Here is a 24,814-nt window from a genome sequence, read left to right as displayed (position 1 = left end):
GTTATGTGAGTAACTATAGTAAGGAGTATCTAACATGTAGTGATGGCTGTTCTTTCTTTGAAATTAAATCTAGTTTGGGTAATACAACAAGCATGCATACACCTACTACTTACCATTTACTGCTATAAAAGCCCCCCCCACCATTTTTCACTGTCATCCTCGTAAAATACGACCTCTACATTATTCCTTCTTCCAGATTGAATATTTCAGTTTCATCAATTCCTTATTGATGACAGACACCTACATTACTCGACTCCAATCGCCAATTGATTCCCTAGGGATGACATGTTCGGAGATGACGGTGTTGCAAGGAGCTTCAAAGATGGCGGGGCATGGAGGGGCACTTGCCGGCCGCAGCAAAATACGCCCGTAACGCAGGTAATAAAAGCCCGCGTTTCCTAATTCCTACATCGGCCCAGCAACAGTCAAAAAAGGGACCGAAATTCCCAGACTTCCCAGAACACGTTCGGTGAAGCACCTTCGGAGGCGGATAAATCGGTCTCCCCTCCACTCTTCCCCATCTTGTCTAACTGCGAACAGTAATTCACTGTTACTGTTGGTTCAGACAGTGGTTCCTCCATCACCCCATTCCAAGTGTATCAACAATGCCTATCTATCGGGTACGGCATCGGACTTCCTCCTGTATGTAGAGTGGCATTGTCATAGTATGTTCTGCTTTTCGAGGGCCCTTCGGTATCCCAGCCATCGGAATTCGTTGGGTATCTAGACCCCGCGGAGGAGAAGAATCCATAAGCCGGAGAAACTGGTCGCTATTTCCGGGGACTTCTTATCTTCATCCCGCACCGGTCTTTTCCTCTCGTGATGGAATTGGCACGATGCCCTCCTATAGGGACGATCCTCCCCCCGGCGGTCGGCTACTGCATTTCCCAAGGGGATTAGGGTGGGGGTTGCATCACATGTGGGAAATCCGTTGGGGGCTCAAAAGTTGTGCTTGGCTGGCTGACTCAGGAGGTCAGCCTGGCCGGCCAGCTGTTTCATCACGTGAGTTTAATGGTTAAAGTCACGTGGTATGGACGATGCCCGGTTTGCATCGAACGGGAGGCGAGAAAAACCATTCATGCGGTCTTTTCTCTCCTGCCGCGCTGGACTTCATCCGTCATCTGGGCCACCAAGCTTGCCAACCCGAACCTCCCAACAGCACACGGTTCGCAATTACTCGATACACTACCCATCTGACTATCGGGACCGCCGTCGCCTCTTCACACTCTACAGCAAGGAATTGTTAGATATTCCACCACCACTTCGCCTTCTGTCTACTCACCTGTCTCTGTACTAGTGCAAGGAAAGATCTAGAAAGGCTCATCACTAGTCCTTTCCCCCCATCAAGATTCGGAACCTTTTTCAGGCGTGACGTCTGGCGTATGACTGCTGCGTCAGTCAAACCCTGAAGGTACGTGTCTGCTGCTAGTTTGCACACGGCGCATCACATCATCCACCACCTTTCTCTCTATACTATATATCGGACTCTCCGTTCATCATGTCCTTTCCGCCACCTCCAGGTCTCAGACAAGCCCCGTCATCTCTCCCTCCCCGGCCGCCGGCGACAGCAAGTGCTGCCTCACCATCTACCTTTCAACCTGCATACTCGGCGGCACCGTCAGGCGCAAATAGCAGCTATGGCGGAAACGGGTCTCGACCGGGCTACAGCGCCATCACAGCATTCCAGCCTCGCTCAGTAGCTTCCAGTCAATCTTACCGTACCAGCAGCCCTGTCGTGTCCGCTCCGCCCACTACATCTAGTGGATATTCAACACCGACCACGGGCAGTTACGGTGGCTACTACCCTCAGGCGCAAGCGTCATATCAAAGCGGCCCTTCTTACTACGGGGCCGCCCAGTACAATGATAACACATACGGTCCGTCTGTACCTCGAATTCAAAACCCCTTCACGCCAGCAGGAGGCGATCAGTCTGGCGCCTATGGCATGCGTGGGAGGAACTTTGGCCGGAATGAATCGGGGCTGGACCCTGAAACGGAAGCCCAGATTGCACAGTGGCAGAGTGCCTACGTAAACAAGGAGGAGATGCCCGTAGCCGGCAAGGTCCCTGGTCGCCCGGGTGTCAACCCGGGTGTTGCTGGTCCCGCTTCTGGTGCCAATACCCCATCCGGTTCCAATACAGCGGCTAACACGCCAGCACCCACCGTGGGTAACCCGGAGCCTGCCCCGAAGACTGTGGTTCGTGCCGGCGGTGGTCAGACCTGGTCCGATTCGACCCTCCTTGAGTGGGATCCCGCACACTTCCGCTTGTTTGTAGGCAACCTGGCTGGAGAGGTCACGGACGATTCGCTACTCAAGGCATTCTCCAAGTACACCTCCGTTCAAAAGGCCCGAGTAATCCGCGACAAACGTACCCAGAAGAGTAAAGGTTACGGCTTCGTCAGCTTCAGCGACGGCGACGACTATTTCAAGGCCGCGAGAGAGATGCAGGGCAAGTACATTGGCTCGCATCCGGTTCTGCTCCGACGAGCCACCACGGAGGTCCGTCCCGTATCCAACACGAAAAATGGGAAGAAGCATGGTGGTGGTGGCGGTTCGGGTGGTGGCTCCGGCAGTGGTAAGGTCAAGCATGATGGCGTCAAAAAGCATGGAAAGACCAAGGGAGGACTCAAGATTATCGGATGAAGGAGGCATGTTGTATGTTTCCAAAAATTTAGTGTGTATCGGGTAAACTATAATGCATAAAGCTAAGCAGATAACTCTCTATTAGCATAAAAGGACGTCTACAATGTTCAAATAAATGGTGAGCAGCGGAATGATACCGAGGTCTCGGGAAACAATTATTCATATAGACAAGTGTCCCAGGGTCATTATGCGGATTCCGTACATCAGCAATATATAGTATCGGCTACAGCAGTCACGGGATGGGAAACGAAATACTACTACTAGTACCGCGGGGCTCGAAAATCAGTTCTAACGTAATTACAAAATACTTGATGTTCTACCTGCCATGGGAACAGTATACCTCCGGCGGATTTTGAAAACTATATTATGCTTTCCTGGACTATGACGGTGACTTTCTCTAATTTTGGGCATCCAAACGACTCTCGATATAACTAACTAGCAAATAGTTACTACCACTATTTTACAAAGGTCACGGTATCCCCCCCCTTCCCCGTTTAGGCAAATCTCACTATATACTATATTTTCTGCACTTCTAGAAATTCGACTCGTTCAGCCCGCTGTAATTGCCTCGCTTATTATTTCTCAAGTCCGGGCATGAAGAGCTGCTCATTGTGCGTTGCGCTGGGACACGTTAATCGGCTAAAGCCCTTACTGGAGTAAAACTACAACACAACGTCCCGGTTTTTGTGAGTACCATAGGTAGTTCTTCTGGCAGGTCTGTATTTGAACCAATTTATGACGTCGGTATATCTTGCTAGATAACATTATGCTTTGCCAGAAATCTCTCCTACTTTATCCGATGGCGAGTTTGATATCTAAGGATCTCAACGAAGGGCTACGACGAAAACCTACACGCGCCTATTTCCAACTCCCAGAGTCAGCGTAACCCTGCGTGTTCAGAACTGGGGGGTACTCACCATCAAGAAGTGGCCTTCATCGTCAATCTCGGGGACGACGAGGGGGTTCTCGGCACTATCACCAGATCGAGCAGGAGGACTATAACCGGATAAAGACTATGTCAGCAATGGGTGTATATTATGATATGGAGCCTGTACTCACGCAGGGTCGTCTTCAGACAGGACTTCCTCTATCCATCGGTCTAACTGGCGGACATAGTCCTCAAACGGACGGGCCAGGACAGCGGGCGAGGCGCGCCAGGTCGGGATATTCGATTGGCGAGTCCTCGCGTATCCCTGTAGCACGACCATTGCGTGGATATGGAGGTCGTTGGGATCAACAATCAACTCCCACTCCCTGATCCGGTTTCTAATAAGGCTTCCACGAAGATACAATTAGTACCCCGGCGGATTCTAGAAAGTACATGATTCAGCGCGCTCAATCGGCAGGGACATCAGATGGGGAGGTCTGTGTCGTGTCCGCAGGGGGTATCATCAAGCCCGGTGTGGGGGTTGGCGTAAGCTCGCTGCATGGCGATTTCAATCCATCTTAAGGTCAGCACGGTCAGAATGGTCATGAGTGTCTATTGAATTAGACAATTAGCCGGCAGACATGGAACACGGTAAAACAGAGAGCACCGACCTCGCCATAGCCAACGTCATCAGCCAAAAATCCGCCGCGCAAGTAGGTCGTCACCTCGCACGCCAACATCCAGATGGCACCGTACACCTGGTACGGAAGGAGGTATCGCTTAGTTTGGAGACCCGCTATAAGGATCCTATACTGGACATTGTCCCCTAGATTCAGTACATTCCTGAACGTATAACACGCGATCCTCCATATTCCCGGGTTGAGATTATCACATTGCAGGCCCTCCCAGAAGTCCAAACCCCTGGTCTCCGGTTAGACGTTGATCTCTAAACCGCGTGCACAGATAACCTACCTGGCAGTGGCATCGCGATCGGCCCAAGACAGTTGTTGTCGATGATAGCTCCATTAGCTACAGCGATCAAACAGGCCCGTGCTCTTGTCAGGATGACATTCGCACGATGATTGTTAGTAGCAAAGCCTAAGTCAGACTTTGTCCCTGAGTCAACTGCCCAATGGCAATGTACTGATATAAGTCTATGCATGACCCTCCCTGCATGGAGTCAACTGTGGCAATTCTACCATGTCTTCCCAAGCTATATTGAGCCTTCCCAGTGACTTCGTCATTCAGCGGACGTACTTTTTCTTCTAATCAGAGTATGTCGTGATAATAGCAACTCTTTTTTCCCTTTCAGAATACCACGCTGATCAGAACTACACGAGCTCCATGACCACGGAAACATTGAACTTGATCCTGAGCGAGGCCGCTTATTGTTCTCTGATATGTAATAGATTCTGGATCAGTACTGCCAGACTCGACTCTCACTTGTAGACTTGGGGCCCATCGGCCCGATACTCTGCAGCACTAGTACTCACGAGGTGAGCATTAATTGGGACAATCCTGAATTTTGCCGGACATGTTATTGGCTGGTAGCGTTGATTGTCTGTTAATCTGCTATGATTTATATCTTGCCATATATTCTATTACATAGAGAGATAGTAAGTGACTATCAAGCCGCCTGTAGCTCTTCCATTTTGAGTTTCTTCTCTTCAAGAATCATCAAAAGATGAGCGGTCGTCGTCATTGTCGGACTTCGCGTTCGCGTTTGAAAATATCTCGATCAGGGTCCTCTTAGAACACGTGGCATACGAGGACGGTATAATGTATAATCGTGCCGGTCGTCTAGGGTTCACTAGCATCGAGACGGGCAAGGAAGTCGAGTAAGGAAGGTCATGGTGGAAGTCTTGTGCATTTCGAAGTTACAGATAACATAGCAGCTTGGAATAGGAAAGAAAAGATGGAAGGTTGGAGATGAATGAAAAAACTTCATTATAACAAGTACAAGTCACACCAGTCTTGAATGGATCACTTCCTCTCCTCCATTAGGAAGACGAACTCGAAGTGATCGCCTGCTTGTGTGCCAGTTCGGCAGTGTGGACGGCTTGGCCGTGGAAAATGATGATTTCAAAACATTCTTTTCGATCTCTGCGAATTATGTCTTATTATGGCGGTAGAGCACAAAATGAGGGAGGAACGGTGGATGACGTTGGTCACACTGTCTTCGTTAATGGCAGTTAGGGTTGTCACACTCTTTCCCAGACCACAGTGAGGCTGCCTCCGAATAGTAAGAACATTCCTGACCAGGGGCTAATGTACGCGCTGACAGTCTGAAGAGGGGGGTACCCGGCCATGCCAGACGCTCGTCGAGGCATAGATGGTCGTGCGTCTCCGCGAGCGTGACCGGGGTTGCTGAGAGACTGTCCCTGTTCACCGGCATGTCGTCAGTGCTTGTTTCCAGGGGGAGGACGGTTGGCTTCACGTCGGAATAAATAGATGAAACCTGTTGCTGCTTCTTCTCGCTCAAACTGTGGCTGTGTGACTGGGTAAGATAGCACGACTGAGGAACTCACGCCGTCCCGTCCGTCCAACACAGTCTGTCAAGGATGACAGAGGCGAGAGAAGGCCGGGAGTCGTAATCGATGGAACCTGCTGCTGCATCTTACCCAGCCTGTAAGCCGAGTAGCTGGAGTACCTCTGGCGTGACAGAAGCGAGAGAAGGCCGGGTTCTGAATCGATGGAACCTCCCTCTCTGAGAGTGCGGCATGCCAATCAACATGCGCAGCCATTGTAGCTACGCCTTGGATACTTTTCTCCGCGGCGTCTGCAATAACTGTATCCTCTGGCTCATACATGATACACTTCTTCTTCTCAAGTTATGCAGCGGGCATGCCCGCTGCAACCACCCCCTCTCTGCAAGGCGACGTCCCGACGCCATTACGGTTGCTGGTTCTGAGCTTGAGGGTTGTTCGCTTGGTTCGCGGCTTGATTGTTCGCTTGGAGGATGTCGATCGCGGCACGCATGGCCCGCCGAGCGGCCGCCACTCCATTCGGATCGTTTGGGTGTTGAGCGGTGACGTACGTTATAACGGGCTGGTACAGGACCTCGCAGTAGACATAATCCATAGGCGGTTTATGCATACCTCCGACGCGGGTGCAATTGAGTTCATTCCCCAGATGGCAATCCAGGACTTTTTTCCATGGTCACGGCGTCTTTTCCCCGTGATCGAAACAGTTTTGCGCAAACCATTACTGGTAAATATTTTGAGAGTCATATCATTTTCACTGAAATAGATAGCCCCCAAGAACCTCTTCCTTTGGAAGACCGAGCAGATTTTCCAAATAGCCTGCTGCTCATCTTCAGAAACCGGAGGGGATGATGGTTCGGTGCGGCTTATGCTGAGCAGTCTATCGTCTGATAGACTCGCAGTAGAGGACCCCATGTTTGCTTTGGTGAGAGAGCAATGGGTGCTACTGTAACATGTTCTTTTCTGTGTTGGTAGTGGATGTAAACCGACAGAAGTGTCGATTGGTACTTTGGAAAGACCCAGCGACACTGATGCTGCTTATATACTAATATCATAGTATAGTAAGTCATGCTGTCCAGAACGAAGTAGAGAGCGGATCATGTACATATAGTAGTAGTGTAGAGGATAGGGAGGGAAATGAAGATGAGAGAGAGGGGGAGGAGGAGGAGGAGGAGGAGAAGAAGTCCAGCTATATATATAGGGAAGAGAAAGGTATGAGTGAAGAAATATCATGAATAGAGACCGGGGAATGGGGAATCGCCCCTCTTATTCATCGGGATAGGACAGTCAACGTATGTGCAGGAATGACTTCAAATTACCTCTAGCACTTAGTGAAGGTCTAAAACATAGTATATTCGGGGAATACTGGTATCAGAACCCTTTCCCAAAGCGTTTTATAAGTAATTGTCCAGTTACTGCCTGACGGAGCTTGCCAGAAGGATTAGGGAACTGCGAACGGAAGAAACCGAGAATGCGTAAGGTAGTTAGGGTCTAAACGGATGATGACAGGTTAGAGGAGGAACTTGCCAGACACGTGGACTGCCATCACAGATGCTATAGAGTGGTAACGCTTCGATATTTATAGTTACTACTTATACTATTCTGGGTCTGGATTTAGCTTTATACTGTGAAGGAAGGAGACATGGTTGCGGAGAGCAGCATAGATAGTAGCTGATTTAGAACAATGGCTACTAGTACTAGTATATAGCTAGCCAGCAGTAACAAGCAGAATAATGTATGAAAAGAGAAGGGAGCATATACATATACCACAAAACACCAATCCAAACCATCAACCCCGAGAATCAGTAAACAAACGGTCAGATCCCGTCCGACGCAGACAATGAACGCTTTTTACAGCATGTATATAAGAACCAGACACACACAGCGTATAAAGAATCAGTCAACAATGCATATGCAGAAGTACTCCGTACCCAAGACAATCGAAGAAAAAAACAATCATGACATAAACCCCATGCATGAATGCAAATATTTCATATCAGCCAACATCATGTTCCATGAGCATTGAATCGTGAATAATGCGTAATAGTAATAGCGCGCAATAATCGCAGTGAGCTAAGCCGTTAAGTCGTCGAATCGATCAGATCACTCAATCGTAGTCTCGTAGTTTTCGTGACAGAAATGCTTCAATGAGCGGAAGAAAGCTGGGCAATCTTCGATTTGGAATTTAGGCGTCAGCTTCACCACCGCTTTCTTCGTCGATTGCGCGTTTCCGGGAGTGCGCAATGCGGTTCTTCATTGTGTGAATGAAGTACCCTGCGATGGCGAGGATGATGAATAGGACGATGATAATGACGGCGATGGCGATGTTTTCTTGCATTTTGGTGGGTTTCTTCTTTGTCTTTTTAACTTTCAAGATTGGAGAATGAAGTATTGGCGGAAAGTCGTAATGCTTCCTGATGAGAAGGGATAGTATCTATTGTGGTGGTGCTGCTGATGATGGTAGTTTGCAGGTATAGATCCCCAATCAATCTATCGATAAGATATGGATGTGGATAGCCGACCGGAATGTAGATAGTAAACAATGGGTGTGGAATTCCACCCTGACAGAGCTTGTATGTAGAGAGCCCTGAATAACCCCAATTTGAGTAGCACGGGGAATGGGGGAGAAGGGAAAGAATGAAAAACCACGCAGCTCCCGATTATAAAAGGGGAATTGGCGTGGGCGTGAACGTGGCCCAGCCATGTTGATTTTTTGCTCCCCTGTTGCGGGTGGCTGGGGATAAGAAACGGATCCATGATTGCTGAGCTTATTGGGCGCTAAAAGTGTTAGTGCACGGCTTGGGCGCACTGGACTGATGCTTGCTTGTTCTGCCGTGTAGTGCCGCCTTAGGGTGCTCAAGAATAACTGCTTCATTCTGAACTTTGCTTGATTGTGAATTTTAGTAGGTTGAAAGGTGAAATATCCTGGTGATGATGGTTAAAGATAGTTTTGTTAGGTTAATAGTCTCTCGTGCAAGGCCTAGTTCCCGGTATATCCACTATATCTACCTGCCATCTTCGTTCCGCCTACTCAGAAAGTAAGCCGAGCCCTGTTTCGCCTTCGGCGGGTAGGCATATCACCGGTAGTTCTTTCCTTGGTCAACTAAAATGCTCAGTATATGCCCTTGATTGAAGGTGTAAAGCTTATCTTTGGCTCGATATAAATGACTCTATGTCTCTGATTCCCCTCATTCACCTCATATGCTAGTGGTCATCATCTCACTCAGGAAAACCAGCTTCTTCACAGCTAGTAGTAGTGTAGGTTACACCAGGAAATGTCATACCAGCGGAGTATCTGATACACAGATTCTGACCATTGCCTTTTGTTAAGACGCAGACAATTCTTCTCATGTGCCCATGTTCGAGTAGGCCGCTTACTTCACAGACCTCAAGCTCCAATCTGGTTTTAGGCACGCAGTGAGGCAAGGCGCCCATACATGCAGTAGAGAAATTAGCAAACATCATGTCTACTACTAAATTGTACCTTCCCTTTGCCCTGAAAACACAAGAAATTAGCCACTGCACCATCCAGATAAGAAACAAACCTAGAGTTAGCAGCAAAGGACGCACAACTTGGCCCTATTTACCACTCAAGCAACCCCTACTTCCTCGTTTCCACCACCTCCCCAATCATAGCAAAACTCAACATCTTCCGATCAAAAAACCGCTCCTCATCCTCCGCAATTTGCGCCGCCGCCTCAGGAGCCGTCACCTTAGCCATGAAAGCCTGGAAAGAAGGCTGATCAGCAAAGGTCAGTTCCGCCGTCGTATCAAAATCAAAGTCCGACTGCTGGCCTTGAAGGATAGTCGCCGGGGTTGTGGCGTTGCGGGCCGTCGCCCCAGCAGGTGGGGTATCGACGGTTGTGCGAGCTATATAGGTACGGCGGTGCGAGAGTGGGAAGTCTTCGCCGGAGATACGTCTCACGAGATCGATGTGTGCTTCGTAACGCTCTCGGAAGGTGGACAGAGAAAGGCCGGGCTTGCGGTAGCCGTAGATGAAGACGCGGACGGTCATATTGGTAGGGGAAGATGGCTACTATGGAGGAGGAAATTGAATTGTGAAAGTGGGCTTGGTGCGGAGTTGAAGGGTCTAGTTTGTGCTTAAGCTTGGGTACATGAGCTACATTGGAGGTGGGGTTGTCAGGCACGGATTATATCGGAAGTTGGTGCATACTAAGTGCTGTTTCTTGGATTGGCATCGATGAAGTAGTGCTCATGGCGGGGTTGTTAGGACAGATGTCTTAGTTTTCTTTGCAGGGCTTAGATGGAATAGTGGAAGGAATATATTATACTGGATTGCGAGACTTTGACATTCGGAGAAATAACAACCGATGGTGTGCGGAGAAATATCGATGTATAGGGGTGGTTGGTGCAGGCAAATGTACATAAATGCGATAACTACAGATGGGGAGGTATACGGTTCTCCGGGAAGGATATGAGGACCAGGACATACTATTCCAGTTCAATAAAGCTAGAAGAAGACGAGGATGAGAGGCAAAGAAGCATCTATGTGTTTTTAGGGGGAAAAAAATAAAGAATAAAAAAAATGACCAGTCTGGGGCTCGATCCCAGGACCTTATCGGTGTTAACGATACGTGATAACCAACTACACCAACCAGCCATCGTTGGATGTTTGCGGCAAAACATGAATTTATGTAGCCGTAACTAATCTTTATCAAAACACGCTGGAAAATCCAACGCGCTAACTCAAGGCCACCAATGAAACCTCCCTACATCGTAGTCACGTCAAACAAAGAGCGCCTCATGCATGTCTGTTGTAATTAAATTTGTGATCTGCGGTACCCGCAGCCGCTTACTCCCAACCGGCTTGGTATGCAGTTGGTCTGGGCTGTTCGGAACATGACATTCCCCATCAACCTCCGGATGTCACGGTCATAACACGGGAATGGCGTCACGACTTCCGCTTGAAGCTGGCATTCCGGCTCGACTGCAGGGGTTGACTTTGGGTTTGTAATAGTCAGGATGACTTAAATAATGGGTATTACGTGGAGGCGAGCAGTTACTTGGCCCCTCTCGCTTGCAGGCCAGACGGTTAGATATTTTAAGAACGACAAATATTAGTATCATCGCACATTAACCAGTCATATCACTCTGATGCGCACTACTGTGTACACCAACTGATGGCGCGGAGACCCGACGTTTCAGTAGTCGAACTAGGCGCCAACCCATGAGTTCCCCGGACCCTGGCTTCCGCGCGTCAGGGCTAGCACCAGGTGGACTAGCAACTGGCACTCGCAGGATTTTGAGAATTTATAACCTAAATTAACTCTGGAGTGACTCGAAGCCACTTACAAAGAGTCATCAAAGTGTCCAGGCAAAAGTCAGACCAGACAGCTGAGCCCCGCCCGGCGCCGTTCCACTTCTTTAGCCCCAGATCTAGTAGACTAGCCACCTAAGCCTAGGCAGAGATTCAGGGGAATTGAAAGATTGGGGGATTGCCTTGTCGCCTTTCACGATCCGGTTGACTCTCAGTCTGGTCCAACTGATAATGTTAATCACATCACAAAAACGGTTCGGCCGGCTGATTCTCTATGCGCTGGGGGTGCTCGGGATCCTCCTCATTCTATGGCAGTTGCCTTATGCTCGGCCCACCGTGCGGATAGGAGCTAGAAGCGCCCGGTCTCAGCTCGAGGATATCAGGAACGAGACTCTAGGGGTACTTCCCTCCAATGAAGTTGACATTAGCCCCCACACTAATTATGTATAGGTCCAGAAAATATTTGCGATCAACCTGCCTAGCAGGGTTGACAAGCGCGACAACCTTGTCCTTGGCTCTTCAGTCAGTGGGTTTAACATCGACTGGGTTAACGGTATCACTCCCGACGAGGTTGACCCCAGGACGTACCCTTATGTGAGTCCTTGACAACGCTAACCAATGGGATGCATGCCACTGACATTTCAGAACTGGAACTATGACCACAAGCCTACCGAGTATGGAGCTCGACGGGCTCATGTGAATGCCATGCAACGGTATGCCATAAGCTGCCCCCTTCCTCAGATATCTGGCTAAACATGCACCTCCAGAATTGTTCATGAAAGATTAGGAAGTGCCATGATCATGGAGGATGATGTCGACTGGGACGTAAACCTCAAGACCCAGCTACAGAGTTTTGCTTTCGGCGTCCGGGCTCTCCAGGGTGCGGATAACAAGGTGACCGCTTCACCGTACGGTGACGACTGGGACATCATCTGGCTTGGTCACTGTGGAGTGTCATGTCGAGAAAACGATCCATATTTCGTGAGCTCGAATGATACAACCGTCCTCCCGCCACATCACTTCCTGCCCTACTGGCGCGATCCACCCTCATTCGGGGTACCAGACTATAGCCGTCTGACCTGCGCCGTCGACGATGCAGTTTGCTCAATTGTCTATGCTGTGACCTACCGTGGTGCTCAGAAAATCCTGGCCGCTCTTTCCGTGAACCCGACAGGTCTCGCCGATAAAATCGACATTGGTGCTCAGTTCGACGTATCGCTTGGTCGCATGTGCGGCAATGGCTACCTCCGGTGCTTTGCGGTCTACCCATCCTTAACAGGTGGATATCATCCCGCTGGGCCCTCCTCGAAGGAATCTGATATTCATGGCGGGAATGAGGACGTCCATCCCATCTCCAGTCACGGGGTTATGTACAGTACGATGCTGAACATCAACCGCATACTGGCTGGAGAGGATACAGTTGTTTCCAATTGGGATGACGCCCCTGTTCCAGTGATCAATCCGGCGAATGTTTCAATGACTCGGGGATCAATAATCATTTCTGCAGAGAACGACGGGTATAGTCCTTCAATTGTCAACCCGTAATCAGAGGTAAACATATGTCGGCAGTTTCGAAAATCTTGCTTAATAATGTATATAGACTTGCTTTTCTTTAGAAGATACCTACATTAATCGCATTTGACCTTTTGAGTTCATCTTTTCATCGGCTTTGAGATGACTGTAATCTCGCGTCAAAAATAACCAAGATGAAATCAATAGAACAGGAAACTACGACCCAGCATCACGCTATTTTGTAGCTCTTGCCTGACGAAGAACGCCATAGCCTCTGCTATATAAAAGTAAAGTAATGACCTCCAGACTAAACCCACCCACCCCCAACCTAATATAACAATCATCATTATGGAATCCCACAACAGCATCCAAACCGTCCTCTCCGTCCGCACCATCCTAGAATACATCCTCCTCGAACTAGATATACGCACAATCCTTACCTCAACGTCCCGCGTCAATCGTTTCTGGAACTACACAATCAGTAACTCCCGTCCCATCCAACAAGCACTATTCATACAACCATTTAGACGCCGCAACCACAATTCCTCACAGGGAGTCCTCAACCCTCTACTAGCAGAAGCCTTTCCAGGGATCTTCCAACAGAATAGTACCGTCTTCCCCGAGCACACAGAAAGCAAACTTACCTTCGACACTTTCCACATGGTCAGAGACCCCACCAGGACAGAAATATACATGCGAGAAAACGCAAGTTGGCGCCGGATGCTAGTCCAACAGCCTCCTGCGCGTTCATTGGGGATCGTTAGCCATATTGGGGATGATACGGGGTTTCGGGAGAGATGTGAGATACAGGTTAGTTAGTCGATCTGATCTACTTCATTGGGTGGGGGTGGCTTTTTTAATGTGCGTTATGCGTTTGTTAGGGCGTAAGCGAGATGGGACCTGAGCCGCCGAATGACGGTGTGCGCATGGAAATGCTTTTCGAAATCCTGGTATTTCATGGCGAACTCCATGGCTTGATGGATTATGCTACCGTTTACTGGTGGGGAGACCGCTCAGGCTCTTGGTTACTGGAATATATGGAGGGTATGGGCTTGTGTAATGCCTCGACAGCGCCGGATCTTATATTGTATATCCCTCTGTTTTTACCAGGTCGTCGGGAAATTGGTTCGGACATGGAGGTTAGTGGTCATACGCCGGCTTTGGATTATCTTCGTTCTTTTTATCAAGACAAGGGGATAACTCCTAATTTGAATGTAAGGGATGGATGGGAAACCTTTGTCAAGAGACGGAGGAGGAGGTGGGTGTGATGCATGTATGCGGTATGGATACTATATAGATATATTCAGGTAATAGCATTCGTTACGATATGTATGACAACGCAGTGGCAGACCTTTGACCAGACGCATTCCGCTAGCCCTGGATATACGTGCGGTACAAAGTCGCCAGTTTAGAGAAACTTGCCGTGTAGAAGCGCTCTTGCGTAGTCAAGTTGATATACTACAAACCAACAATGTCAGTAAACGCCATGTCATAACTTACCTGTATTCCAAACCTAACAGAATACCCAGCCCTCCACCCAAAATTATCAGCCATACTCCAAGCCGAGCACCCCACAAGTTTTACCCCTTCCTGAACAGCCATCAACATCGCCTGCACATAGTCATGATAATAGAGGGTCCTCAGAGGATCCGTCAATATATCCTCGCGCAGAGTCTTGTACGCCTCAAACGGCTCCGAAAATCCAAACTCAGCATTGGATATATCATTCACGGGATTCCACGTATAATGAATATAATGCAAAAACCTGGGCAGTCAATCAGTAGCCTTATGGAGCCAGACCGAGCCAGGGTCAGACGCTGGGCCAATAAGCCAGCCACCTTCGGATTCGGGCAACGTGTAAGAGGTGTTATAGCATGAAGGGTACAGGCTGTTGTTGGGGTCAGCTAGACACCCCTCGATTCTTTCTCCAAGGATATTAGAGAGAAGTTGAGGAAGAGGTAACAAAGTTAATGGAGGATGGGGGTAAAGAGGAGAGAAGAGAGTGAGGCGGAAAAGCAGAGTGGCGGCTCTTCTCTCTCTTCTGGATGCAGCCAAGCCATCTTCCTTCTCTTTCACCCCCCTTCATTCCATTACCCACAACTGCACCCCAGTAATGCTGTCAAAGGTGAGACAGACCATCCAACTGCGACATTGGAATTTGCTGCCTTGATAAAAGATCATCCAACCTGGACTTATCTATAGAACAACCCAGACCCCTCTTCGAGTGGCTGATAGCTTCCATACCTGGGCTGATTTTGTGTCGAGCAAAATGTGGGAGAGTACGCAAGCTGAGTCTTCCAGCTCTTGTCTTCCTCCTTGCTTCAATTCTATGACCGTTACAATGCTTTGAGTCACTGAAGACAATGGAGGACTAATAGAAACCGCATCCGATTACCGATCTGGTCCAGATCCGCAGATGATGACCTCACCATGATCCACGGAAACTATCGACGACATCAAGCTTAAGCCATGGTTCATTCAGGGTCTTCTCTCACACCTTCTTCCATCATCCGAACTTATCTAATCACTTGATGCATGCTTATTCGATCCCACGATCGGCATCTCGGTCGTCATGTTGTCCGATCCATACTTCACTCTGCTGGTCGAAAGCTAGAGCTTGGTGGTGAAGTTGCATCGGTCTTCAGCAAGCTCCGACAATGCCGGTACTTAACGCGGAATGTAGAGTGTAGAGAGATAAGGGCACACAGAAGCCCATTGCTTTCGCTCATCCCCCTGTTGTGTCTCTTGACTTCTGTTTCAAGCCAACATCGGGTATTGTCTCTGCCGTTACTTTACTGATTGATATGTTATATTTCTGGTAGCTAGTGTCGCATCACTATCAACATGGACTCGGGACGCTCCCCTCCCAGCGAACCACGCTTTGTTCCCAAAGAAGACGAGAAAAAAGCTCCACTGGAATCTTCTTTCGATTCGAGCTCAAGCGCGTCGCGTAGCTCGGGCCTTTCGAGAAAGCAATCGGCTATACCTGTAGAGCATCAAGTCTCGAATGAGAATGTGATCCGACAGGAGTCCTCACTTCAGAGGCAGCTCACGCAACAGGATATTGCTCGCGCCCTTTCTCAACGACGCAGCACTGGGGCCGCGGGGGCCGATGATACGGATCAGATAGCGAGGTTGGTTTCGCGGATGTTTGGCCAGGAAAGGAAGGCCAACTCAGAAGAGGAAAAAACAAGACATCTTGGTGTGGTGTGGAAAGACCTGACGGTCAGAGGTGTTGGTCTAGGAGCAGCCCTCCAGCCCACAAACACTGACATCCTCTTGGGTTTACCGAGATTGATCAAAGGCCTCCTCACCGGTGGGAGGAAGAGCGCACCACTGCGAACCATCCTAGATGACTTCAACGGATGTGTACGGCCGGGGGAAATGCTTCTGGTTCTTGGTCGTCCGGGGTCCGGTTGCTCTACGTTTTTAAAGGTCATCGGAAATCAACGATCTGGCTACAAAAGCGTGGAAGGTGATGTTCGCTACGGAGGTGCAGATGCCGGAACCATGGCCAAAAACTACCGTTCGGAAGTTCTCTACAACCCCGAAGATGACCTCCACTACCCCACGCTCACTGTACGCGACACCTTGATGTTTGCTCTCAAGTCAAGAACCCCGGATAAAGCATCACGACTGCCTGGTGAAAGTAGAAATCACTACCAGGAGACATTTCTTTCTACCATTGCCAAGTTGTTCTGGATAGAGCATGCACTGGGGACTAAGGTCGGTAATGAACTCATTCGCGGAGTTTCTGGAGGAGAGAAGAAGCGTGTGTCTATTGGCGAAGCCCTAATCACGAAAGCCAGCACGCAATGCTGGGATAATTCCACCAAAGGCCTCGATGCTAGCACGGCTCTGGAATACGTGGAAAGCCTGAGAAGCTCAACAGACATGGCACATGCCTCTACACTCGTGGCTCTCTACCAAGCCTCAGAAAATCTCTACAATCTCTTCGACAAAGTCATGCTGATCGAGGAAGGCAAATGTGCCTACTACGGACGCACCGAAAACGCCAAGGCATACTTCGAGCGTCTGGGGTTTGTGTGCCCTCCTCGATGGACCACACCTGATTTCTTGACGTCTGTCAGTGACCCATATGCGCGACGTATCAAGGAAGGTTGGGAGGATCGAGTTCCGCGTTCTGGGGAAGACTTTCAGAGAGCATATCGGAAGAGTGATATATGCAAGGAGGCCAAGGCAGATATCGAAAACTTCGAAAAAGAGATCGAGTCGGAGCAGCAGGCGTGTGAGCAAGCCAGGGAAAAGAAGAAAAAGCAAAACTATACAGTGTCTTTCTATAAACAGGTTGTTATACTGACTCAACGGCAATTCCTCGTCATGTACGGGGATAAGCAGACGCTCATCGGAAAATGGGTGATGCTCACCTTCCAGGCTCTCATCATCGGTAGTCTCTTCTATGACCTGCCCCAGACAAGGTTAGTCCCAATGACCCATCACCCACGCCTATCAAAAAGTGATCTGACGACTTTCATAGCGCTGGTGTCTTTACCAGAGGCGGTGTCATGTTTTACGTATTACTATTCAACTCCCTGCTGGCTATGGCAGAGCTTACGGCTCTCTATGGAAGTCGACCGGTCATTTTGAAACATAAGAGTTTGTGAGTGGGACATGGCACGCATATTTTTGCAATAAGCTGACTTTACCAGCTCCTTCTATCGTCCAGCGGCATATGCCTTGGCTCAAGTGGTTGTCGATGTTCCCATTGTGTTCATTCAGATCACCATTTTCGAGCTGATTGTTTACTTGTATGCAACTCTACTACATTTACTGCTGATTGAGGCTAATCGATATATTCAGCATGTCCAACCTTTCACGGACTGCGTCTCAGTTCTTCATCAACTTCTTATTCGTTTTCATTCTGACCATGACCATGTACTCATTCTTCCGGACTATCGGAGCACTGAGTGCTTCTCTCGACGTTGGTATGTAAAGCCGAAGGATATTCTCTACATGAGTTGACCAAGAAATGTAGCTACCCGTGTAACTGGAGTTTCTGTCCAAGCGCTGATAGTATACACTGGTAAGGCGTATCAGCCACTTATTGAGAATTCGTACTGAAGATACCCAGGATATCTCATTCCACCATGGAAAATGCATCCTTGGCTCAAATGGTTAATCTGGATCAATCCATTGCAGTACGCGTTTGAGGCGATCATGTCGAATGAATTCTATGATTTGAATCTGCAGTGTGTCTCCCCGTCCATATTTCCGGATGGACCCAGTGCACAGCCTGGCAACCAAGTCTGTGCGATCGAAGGAAGTACGCCAAATCAGCTTGTTGTGCAGGGATCAAACTACATACAGACTGCCTTCACTTACAGTCGATCCCATTTATGGCGAAACTTCGGTATTGTCATAGCTTGGTTTGTCCTGTTTGTATGTTTGACAATGGTCGGAATGGAGCTCCAGAAGCCCAACAAAGGAGGCAGCACGGTTACAATCTTCAAGAAAGGCGAAGCGCCCGAGGCTGTGCAGGAGGCTGTCAAGAATAAAGAACTTCCAGGGGATGTGGAAACGGGAAGTGATCGAACAAGAACCACCAACGGGTTCCAAGAGAAGGATACAGACGGTTCCAGTGATGAGGTGCATGGGATCGCGCGAAGCACGTCGATATTCACCTGGCAAGGTGTAAACTACACAATCCCTTACAAAGATGGCCACAGAAAGCTACTGCAAGACGTGCAAGGATATGTCAAGCCGGGCCGCCTTACTGCGCTAATGGGCGCCTCTGGCGCTGGGTAAGTGACGGTTTTCTACGGTCTGTAGACAAGCACTAATTATTGCCCAGCAAAACCACGCTTCTCAATACTCTCGCCCAGCGGGTAAATTTTGGAGTCGTCACAGGTACCTTTCTTGTTGACGGAAAGTGAGTATCAGCTTGAAGACTGCTTCTCCAACAAATGCTTACATTTGCAGGCCTCTTCCTAAAAGTTTCCAAAGAGCAACTGGCTTTGCCGAGCAAATGGATATTCACGAACCTACAGCAACTGTCAGAGAATCGCTCCAGTTCTCAGCCCTCCTTCGTCAGCCAAAGGAGGTACCTATCAAGGAGAAGTACGAATACTGCGAAAAGATAATTGATCTCCTTGAGATGCGGCAAATTGCAGGTGCTATAGTCGGCGAGGGAGGAGCTGGACTGAACGCCGAGCAACGCAAAAGACTTACTATAGCAGTTGAGCTAGCAAGTAAGCCTCAATTACTGCTATTTCTGGATGAGCCAACATCTGGGTTGGACTCCCTTGCTGCTTACAATATTGTGCGTTTTCTTCGACGCCTTGCCGATGCCGGACAAGCCATCCTGTGCACGATCCACCAACCGTCTGCCGTCCTTTTCGAGCAGTTTGATGAACTGCTATTGTTGCAAAGTGGGGGAAGGGTCGTCTACAACGATGAGCTCGGCACTGATTCCAAGAAGTTGATCGAGTACTTTGAGCAGAATGGGGCCAGAAAATGCTCCCCTCATGAGAACCCCGCAGAGGTACTCTTCCATATACGTTTATCCATTTAATACGAAACTAACTTGTGGTAGTATATGCTCGATGTCATCGGTGCCGGTAACCCGGATTACAAAGGGCAGGACTGGGGCGATGTTTGGGCCAGATCTACCCAGCACAGTCAGCTTTCGGAGCAGATCGAGAAAATTATTCAGGAGCGACGTAACAAGGAGATTGAAGGAGGAAAAGATGACAATCGAGAATATGCAATGCCCATCTGGGTGCAGATATTGACTGTCTCAAAGCGCAGCTTCGTAGCATACTGGCGAACCCCCCAATACGCTCTTGTATGTTCCAAAAGCTTACTTACATTGTACCTTTGACCAACCCTCTAACCACTTCACAGGGCAAATTCTTGCTTCATGTTTTCACCGGGCTCTTCAATACTTTCACTTTCTGGCACCTAGGAAACAGTTACATTGACATGCAGTCTCGAATGTTCTCCATCTTCATGACTCTCACGATAGCGCCACCCCTAATCCAGCAACTACAGCCACGATTTCTCCATTTCCGCAATCTATACCAGTCACGAGAAGCCGGTTCAAAGATTTACTCATGGACTGCATTTGTGACGAGCGCAATCTTGCCAGAGTTGCCCTACTCGGTCGTCGCAGGGTCGATATATTTCAATTGCTGGTAAGCGATTTACCCCTTCCGCTTCAATAGACGAATCAACCTAACGCGCACCAGGTATTGGGGCGTCTGGTTCCCGCGAAATTCATTTACCTCCGGTTTTGTCTGGATGTTCTTGATGCTCTTCGAATTGTTCTATGTCGGCCTCGGTCAATTCATCGCAGCCTTCTCTCCAAACCCACTCTTCGCCTCTCTCCTCGTGCCGACTTTCTTCACATTCGTCCTATCCTTCTGCGGTGTCGTTGTACCATACTCTAGCCTGAATGTTTTCTGGAGATCGTGGATGTACTGGCTCACGCCATTCCATTATCTTCTGGAAGGCTTCCTGAGCGTCGTCGTACATGGTGTTCCCGTCCGCTGTGTCCCCAGAGAAGAATCAGAGTTCAGCCCACCTTCAGGAATGACTTGCCAGGAGTATGCCGGTTCTTACGCAAGCCAGATAGGGGGATACGTCCAAGATGCTGGTAACGGTCTGTGTGCTTTCTGCCAGTACTCTGTTGGTGATGCTTTTGTATGTTTACCCTGTCCTGTCTTGCTCTTTATATGGAGTCCGCAGACACTAACCATGCCTTGCCCCCAGGCCCGAAACTTCAACGTTTACTACTCGCACAAGTGGCGTAACTATGTATGTTGAGTATCAACCCTCCTTCGAAAAGGTATGTACTAACCTGAGCTTCAATAGGGCATTTTCTGGGCCTACGTCATATTCAACTTCATGGCCGTGTTCTTCTTCTCGTGGCTTTACCTTCACGGCGCAAGGAACATCAAGAGAAGTATCAGTGCACGGAAGTCGAAGAAAGCTGTCAAACAGTGATTGTGTTGGCGTAATATGTTATCAATCCACTCCGACATCATCTACTAATACTGCTCCATCTCTCCTCTCCTGCACACACAAGTTCAGCACCAACAGTTACCCTGCGATCCAGTTGGTCTTGTTGTCTACTTCACAACTTTCGAAGAATGTATAATGTTATCACATGTACCCTTACTAATATATATTCAGTCCGGTGTGGCATAATGCTATAGTAATTTGCACATTAGATAAATACTCTCTGCCAAGATTATTTTTTGTCTTTTTGCAATAGATGGAGAAAAGTGAACATGCAGCGGTGATGTTATTTTGGATATTTACATCCAGCAGAGAGTGTATTAGTAGGTCCCTCTCTCTCTCTCCTCCCAAAGCTTGTATGGAACATAAGTTTGTATTGTAGCCCAATACCAATCTTCACAATAAATTGGAGCCCTTGGTAGCTTAGTTTGGTAGATCTCCGAGATCATATGTAACAGCGACACAATTGATCGAATGAACACGCGCACACACGGCGGTACTCGCTCCTCTTTTGTTCACAGGCGATACTCATACTCTGGAACTGACTTGAAGAGGATGTGATATGTCCAGTTGGATGTCAAAGACAGTTATTACCCGGAACAAGACGGCGGAGGGGTGGGACCTGCAGGGTTGGCCGGGTTTGAAGGTATACCGGATGGTTGAGCACTAGTGGTAGTCCAGGAAGTAGTGGAGGGAGGAGCGGGAGCGGGTCCCTGGTTCGTAGCCGTTGTCGTGGTAGCAGAAGTAGAGGGAGTAGGGCCAGTAGGAGCAGGTGCGCCGTCAGGAGCGTGCGGAGGGTTCTCGATGTGGTGTCCGTTCATCAGGCGAGGCCGTTTAACTTGCGGGCCCTCGTCGGGACTCCGGGTGCTGTCATGTTGGTGCATATAGGGCGAGGTCTGCTGGCTTGGAGGCGCGGAGGGTCCACCACTTGTGTTTGAGGGGGAAGGGCCGGGGCTCAGTGCCGACGGGGGGTTCATCATCCTAGAGCGGGTAGGGTCATCGCTGGTGGTTGCGGGTGCGGTGGTAGTGGGTGGGTGTCTGGGTTCCGCGCTGCGATATTCTTCCTGCATGCTGTTGGCGTAGCCAATGCCGACGCGGCCCATGCCTCTGTCGTGCATGACGACTCGTTTCCATTTCGCGACAACGTTATCGTAGTCCCAGCGAGAGGCCGTAGGGCTGATTTGGCTCTCCCTGGAGTCGAGTTCTCGGGCGACGTCTCGTGGGAGCGGGAGCGTGTCCGGGGGGAAGATCGCGAATTCCCTGGGCCATTGGCAGGAGCCTAGTCTTTCTACCTGGGCACGAAGTTGGTTTGCCTCCTGTTGGACGCGCGCGAGCTGATCATCGAGCGACTTTCGTTTTTCCATTTCCCTTGCGAATGCGCGCGTGATCTCGAGCTGCCATGCGTCTCTCCTTGCATCAGTCGGCAGTGAGGCCCAATGCTTGAATGCCAGCTCCAAGTGCCGCAGACTTAGGTCTTCGTGCTGCTGCGCGCTCCGGCTGATCATACTCGAATCTAGGCCCAGACTTGGTCTTCCGGACTGGGAGTTGTTGTTGGACTCGGCGGTGCGCTGATCCGACTGCCATTGATCGATCTTAGCACGAAGCGCTTGCCGGACAATATCCAGATGCTCCACTCCCGGGGGCTGGAGTGGGAATGATGATGGAGACGGAAACGGACTTGCTGCGAATAGACTAGGAGGCGGGGGCAGCAACTGCAGGCAGAGGGAAGGGAAGGTTTGCGCCTGGATATCGAAATCGAACGGGGAGAGTCTGGGACGCATTCTGGAACTATCAAGTATATCAAAATTAGCGTTCCAATCGCTCATAGACTAACAACACTGTCGAATACAAGCGCATAGTTAGCAATGCCAGGTGATGGACATACGTTGCAGCTTTGATATTATCCAGGACTTCGCGCAGAGCCAGCTCCAATGCCCTCATAGTATCTGGGTTGTTCGAGCCACCTCTATCCGGAAAAGGGAGCGGCCCAGTGCGTTCTGATTGCGAGGGCGCAATGCGCGAATGAGACGAGCTAGTATCCTGTGACTGGCTAGGATTGGGAATATCATTGATCACACCGGTCGCATGCCACGTAGGCGTGTTGAACATCATCCTATACGCGCCATCGCGTGACTTTGACCCCGAATCGCCCGGAGTATAGGAGTCCTGCTGGCCTTTTCCTGTTGTTCTCTCGGGAGTATCGCGTCTGCCAGACGAGGTACGGGCCTGTCGGCGAGTGATACCGCTTCGAATGCGCCGGATTTCCTCGACATCATGGATACCGTCTGGTTTCTTCTTGAAAAGGAACTGATCCAGATGGCGACCGAGGGACGAAGAGGTGAACGCTTGATGGCAGTACTGGCACTTCCGATCCTTCAAGGCCGGGTTCTTCGCGGCACTCGAGGCGGCATTGTGATCATCACCACCGGCAGAGCCTTCGGGGGTATCTGTCGGACGAGAAGACGCGCCTTCTTCCATGTTTCACGGGGACGCGGGGGTCGAGCCAGGGAGAGAGAGGCAGAGGGAATATGGTAACACTTGAAGGGACGCGTTCAATGGAGAGGGTAGTAGAAAGAGCATTCACTGGGTTACTGCAGCTCAATGCATGACCCTAGAAGATTGGAGAAGCTGCGTCAATCAAGAGGGACGATACAATGGTATGGTAGGGCGTCGGGGACGCAGTAAGAGCTGCAGATGGACAGGCAAGGAAGAAGGAGAGGGGGGAAAGAATTACACGAGGGAAAAGTGAGGAGAGGAACGTGACGATCGAGCAAGAACCGCCAAGCTTCGGTCTTGTGTGGGGATTAAGAGCCTCTGGTTCTCGCCCGCCGATTTGACAGCTTCACTTTCCCGATCCTATATAGAGCTTTTTCGAGAGAGAGAGAGAGAGAGAGAGAGAGCTTTGAGAGCTTGAGCATTGACTTGTTTGTGACATGTTTCAGGTGTATGCTGAAAATCCAAGATTTGATGTGTGGGGGGATTCATCGGTATTCACTACCACACTATGAGTCCGACCAGCTTACTCTTTGTAGAGAATGTTGATCTTACTTCCGCGGTCAATGTATACTCTACGAGGAAGATGTAGGTAGTCTATGAGACGAAGGGAGAGGTGGGATGTAGCATTGAAAAAGCAACAACAGACGATGCTCCAAAAGGCGTTGGGACTAGTACCTATTTTTGTGGTGGCTTGTATTGCAATTTTACTCCCCCTTCTCAACAAGTGATCCGATATGGTGTAGTGGCTAACATCGCCGTCTCTCACACGGCAGCCGGGGGTTCGATTCCCCCTATCGGAGCTCAAACATTACTTTTTTGTTTTCTTCCTCATATCAATATTTGATACTATCCTGACTATGTAGAAGAGTATCATGATGATGTGTACAATAAATGTTGCTCTGAGCTGACCTTTTTGCTTCATTTATCTACTGGAATAGTTTATGAACATATATAATCTCCCCCTTCCTTAAACACCTCCCTACCAGTCACGAATAGCAATCATATCATAGAACAACTGCTTCAAGTGGATGGATGCATAAGTCAACCTGCTCGATAAATATATACTATTTGCGCTGAAAACTTTTCAACAGTCTAACTTCCAGCTTTCTTTCTCGCCAATATATATATTCACCCTCGACTGCCATATACTACACCCGAGCACAAACCCGAACCTAGGATCTAATATCGCCGAGTAAAGCTGCCGTAACCCCCGAATACTACCGATGCCAACCGTGCAAAATAATGCCCTACAGTACAAAGTACTATCAATAAGTTGAACAGACCCTCAACCCTGACCGCGCAACATTGTCATTAGTTTGTTTCATCGCAACAGCATAACAATTGTTACTTGCTTTCAAGCGTACTACGTCTTCCCCCATCGTAACCGGCCACATTGACCACCCATGGCAAGAAACACTTTCGTCACATCTACACAATGCATCCTGTCTTGTCATCTGGCCATAGTAAAAGCGGCGAGGACAAATTCTTCGAACGAACATCTCCCCGCCTCGCTTGTCCCAGGGAACATGCTGAATACTTCGTGTTCGGCGATC

General features: G+C 49.2%; 9 protein-coding genes and 2 non-coding genes across 11 annotated transcripts; 6 read left to right on the top strand and 5 right to left on the bottom strand.

Moving 5' to 3' along the window:
* The first annotated feature begins 1,397 nt into the window (after positions 1-1,397).
* Positions 1,398-2,747, top strand: BO83DRAFT_144622 (RNP domain protein). Its single transcript, XM_025526188.1, has one exon. It carries the CDS (start codon positions 1,499-1,501, stop codon positions 2,642-2,644), a length of 1,146 nt encoding a protein of 381 aa, XP_025383660.1. The 5' UTR covers positions 1,398-1,498; the 3' UTR covers positions 2,645-2,747.
* Positions 2,748-3,436: 689 nt separating this feature from the next.
* Positions 3,437-3,852, bottom strand: BO83DRAFT_431192 (uncharacterized protein; the record flags this gene model as incomplete). Its single annotated transcript, XM_025535565.1, has 3 exons — positions 3,437-3,502; positions 3,562-3,640; positions 3,704-3,852. The coding sequence occupies 3 exons, from the start codon at positions 3,850-3,852 to the stop codon at positions 3,437-3,439; spliced, it is 294 nt and encodes a 97-aa protein (XP_025383659.1).
* Positions 3,853-3,962: 110 nt separating this feature from the next.
* BO83DRAFT_144592 (uncharacterized protein) lies at positions 3,963-4,400 on the top strand. The gene is made up of 2 exons (XM_025526187.1): positions 3,963-4,095; positions 4,145-4,400. Exons 1-2 carry the CDS (start codon positions 4,072-4,074, stop codon positions 4,340-4,342), a joined length of 222 nt encoding a protein of 73 aa, XP_025383658.1. The 5' UTR covers positions 3,963-4,071; the 3' UTR covers positions 4,343-4,400.
* Positions 4,401-5,993: 1,593 nt separating this feature from the next.
* Positions 5,994-7,116, bottom strand: BO83DRAFT_455602 (uncharacterized protein). The gene is made up of 2 exons (XM_025537036.1): positions 6,611-7,116; positions 5,994-6,291 (listed from the first exon to the last, which is right to left on the bottom strand). Exons 1-2 carry the CDS (start codon positions 6,908-6,910, stop codon positions 6,262-6,264), a joined length of 330 nt encoding a protein of 109 aa, XP_025383657.1. The 5' UTR covers positions 6,911-7,116; the 3' UTR covers positions 5,994-6,261.
* A 2,163-nt stretch (positions 7,117-9,279) lies between these two features.
* BO83DRAFT_411468 (EthD domain-containing protein) lies at positions 9,280-10,096 on the bottom strand. Its single transcript, XM_025534314.1, has 2 exons — positions 9,566-10,096; positions 9,280-9,491 (listed from the first exon to the last, which is right to left on the bottom strand). The coding sequence occupies exon 1, from the start codon at positions 10,008-10,010 to the stop codon at positions 9,597-9,599; it is 414 nt and encodes a 137-aa protein (XP_025383656.1). The 5' UTR covers positions 10,011-10,096; the 3' UTR covers positions 9,280-9,491; positions 9,566-9,596.
* Positions 10,097-10,542: 446 nt separating this feature from the next.
* On the bottom strand, positions 10,543-10,616 carry BO83DRAFT_t241. The gene has a single exon. It is a non-coding gene; the product is annotated as a tRNA-Val (tRNA).
* Positions 10,617-11,289: 673 nt separating this feature from the next.
* BO83DRAFT_440902 (LPS glycosyltransferase) lies at positions 11,290-12,889 on the top strand. The gene is made up of 4 exons (XM_025536294.1): positions 11,290-11,672; positions 11,724-11,867; positions 11,919-11,986; positions 12,041-12,889. The coding sequence occupies exons 1-4, from the start codon at positions 11,505-11,507 to the stop codon at positions 12,816-12,818; spliced, it is 1,158 nt and encodes a 385-aa protein (XP_025383655.1). The 5' UTR covers positions 11,290-11,504; the 3' UTR covers positions 12,819-12,889.
* A 244-nt stretch (positions 12,890-13,133) lies between these two features.
* Positions 13,134-14,053, top strand: BO83DRAFT_322808 (uncharacterized protein; the record flags this gene model as incomplete). Its single annotated transcript, XM_025527909.1, has 2 exons — positions 13,134-13,595; positions 13,667-14,053. 2 exons carry the CDS (start codon positions 13,134-13,136, stop codon positions 14,051-14,053), a joined length of 849 nt encoding a protein of 282 aa, XP_025383654.1.
* Positions 14,054-15,629: 1,576 nt separating this feature from the next.
* On the top strand, positions 15,630-20,750 carry BO83DRAFT_322848 (putative ABC transporter; the record flags this gene model as incomplete). Its single annotated transcript, XM_025527910.1, has 13 exons — positions 15,630-17,224; positions 17,284-17,406; positions 17,456-17,554; positions 17,607-17,731; positions 17,782-17,829; positions 17,878-18,547; positions 18,598-18,675; positions 18,726-19,287; positions 19,339-19,590; positions 19,650-19,939; positions 19,994-20,447; positions 20,517-20,561; positions 20,619-20,750. 13 exons carry the CDS (start codon positions 15,630-15,632, stop codon positions 20,748-20,750), a joined length of 4,473 nt encoding a protein of 1,490 aa, XP_025383653.1.
* A 236-nt stretch (positions 20,751-20,986) lies between these two features.
* BO83DRAFT_369541 (uncharacterized protein) lies at positions 20,987-23,476 on the bottom strand. The gene is made up of 2 exons (XM_025529866.1): positions 22,651-23,476; positions 20,987-22,553 (listed from the first exon to the last, which is right to left on the bottom strand). The coding sequence occupies exons 1-2, from the start codon at positions 23,241-23,243 to the stop codon at positions 21,356-21,358; spliced, it is 1,791 nt and encodes a 596-aa protein (XP_025383652.1). The 5' UTR covers positions 23,244-23,476; the 3' UTR covers positions 20,987-21,355.
* A 513-nt stretch (positions 23,477-23,989) lies between these two features.
* Positions 23,990-24,061, top strand: BO83DRAFT_t242. Its single transcript has one exon. It is a non-coding gene; the product is annotated as a tRNA-Glu (tRNA).
* Positions 24,062-24,814: the final 753 nt, after the last annotated feature.

The sequence above is a fragment of the Aspergillus eucalypticola genome (genome assembly GCF_003184535.1).
Source record: "Aspergillus eucalypticola CBS 122712 chromosome Unknown BO83scaffold_32, whole genome shotgun sequence".
Lineage (NCBI taxonomy): Eukaryota > Fungi > Ascomycota > Eurotiomycetes > Eurotiales > Aspergillaceae > Aspergillus > Aspergillus eucalypticola.
This window is presented reverse-complemented; position numbering and strand designations above follow the sequence as displayed.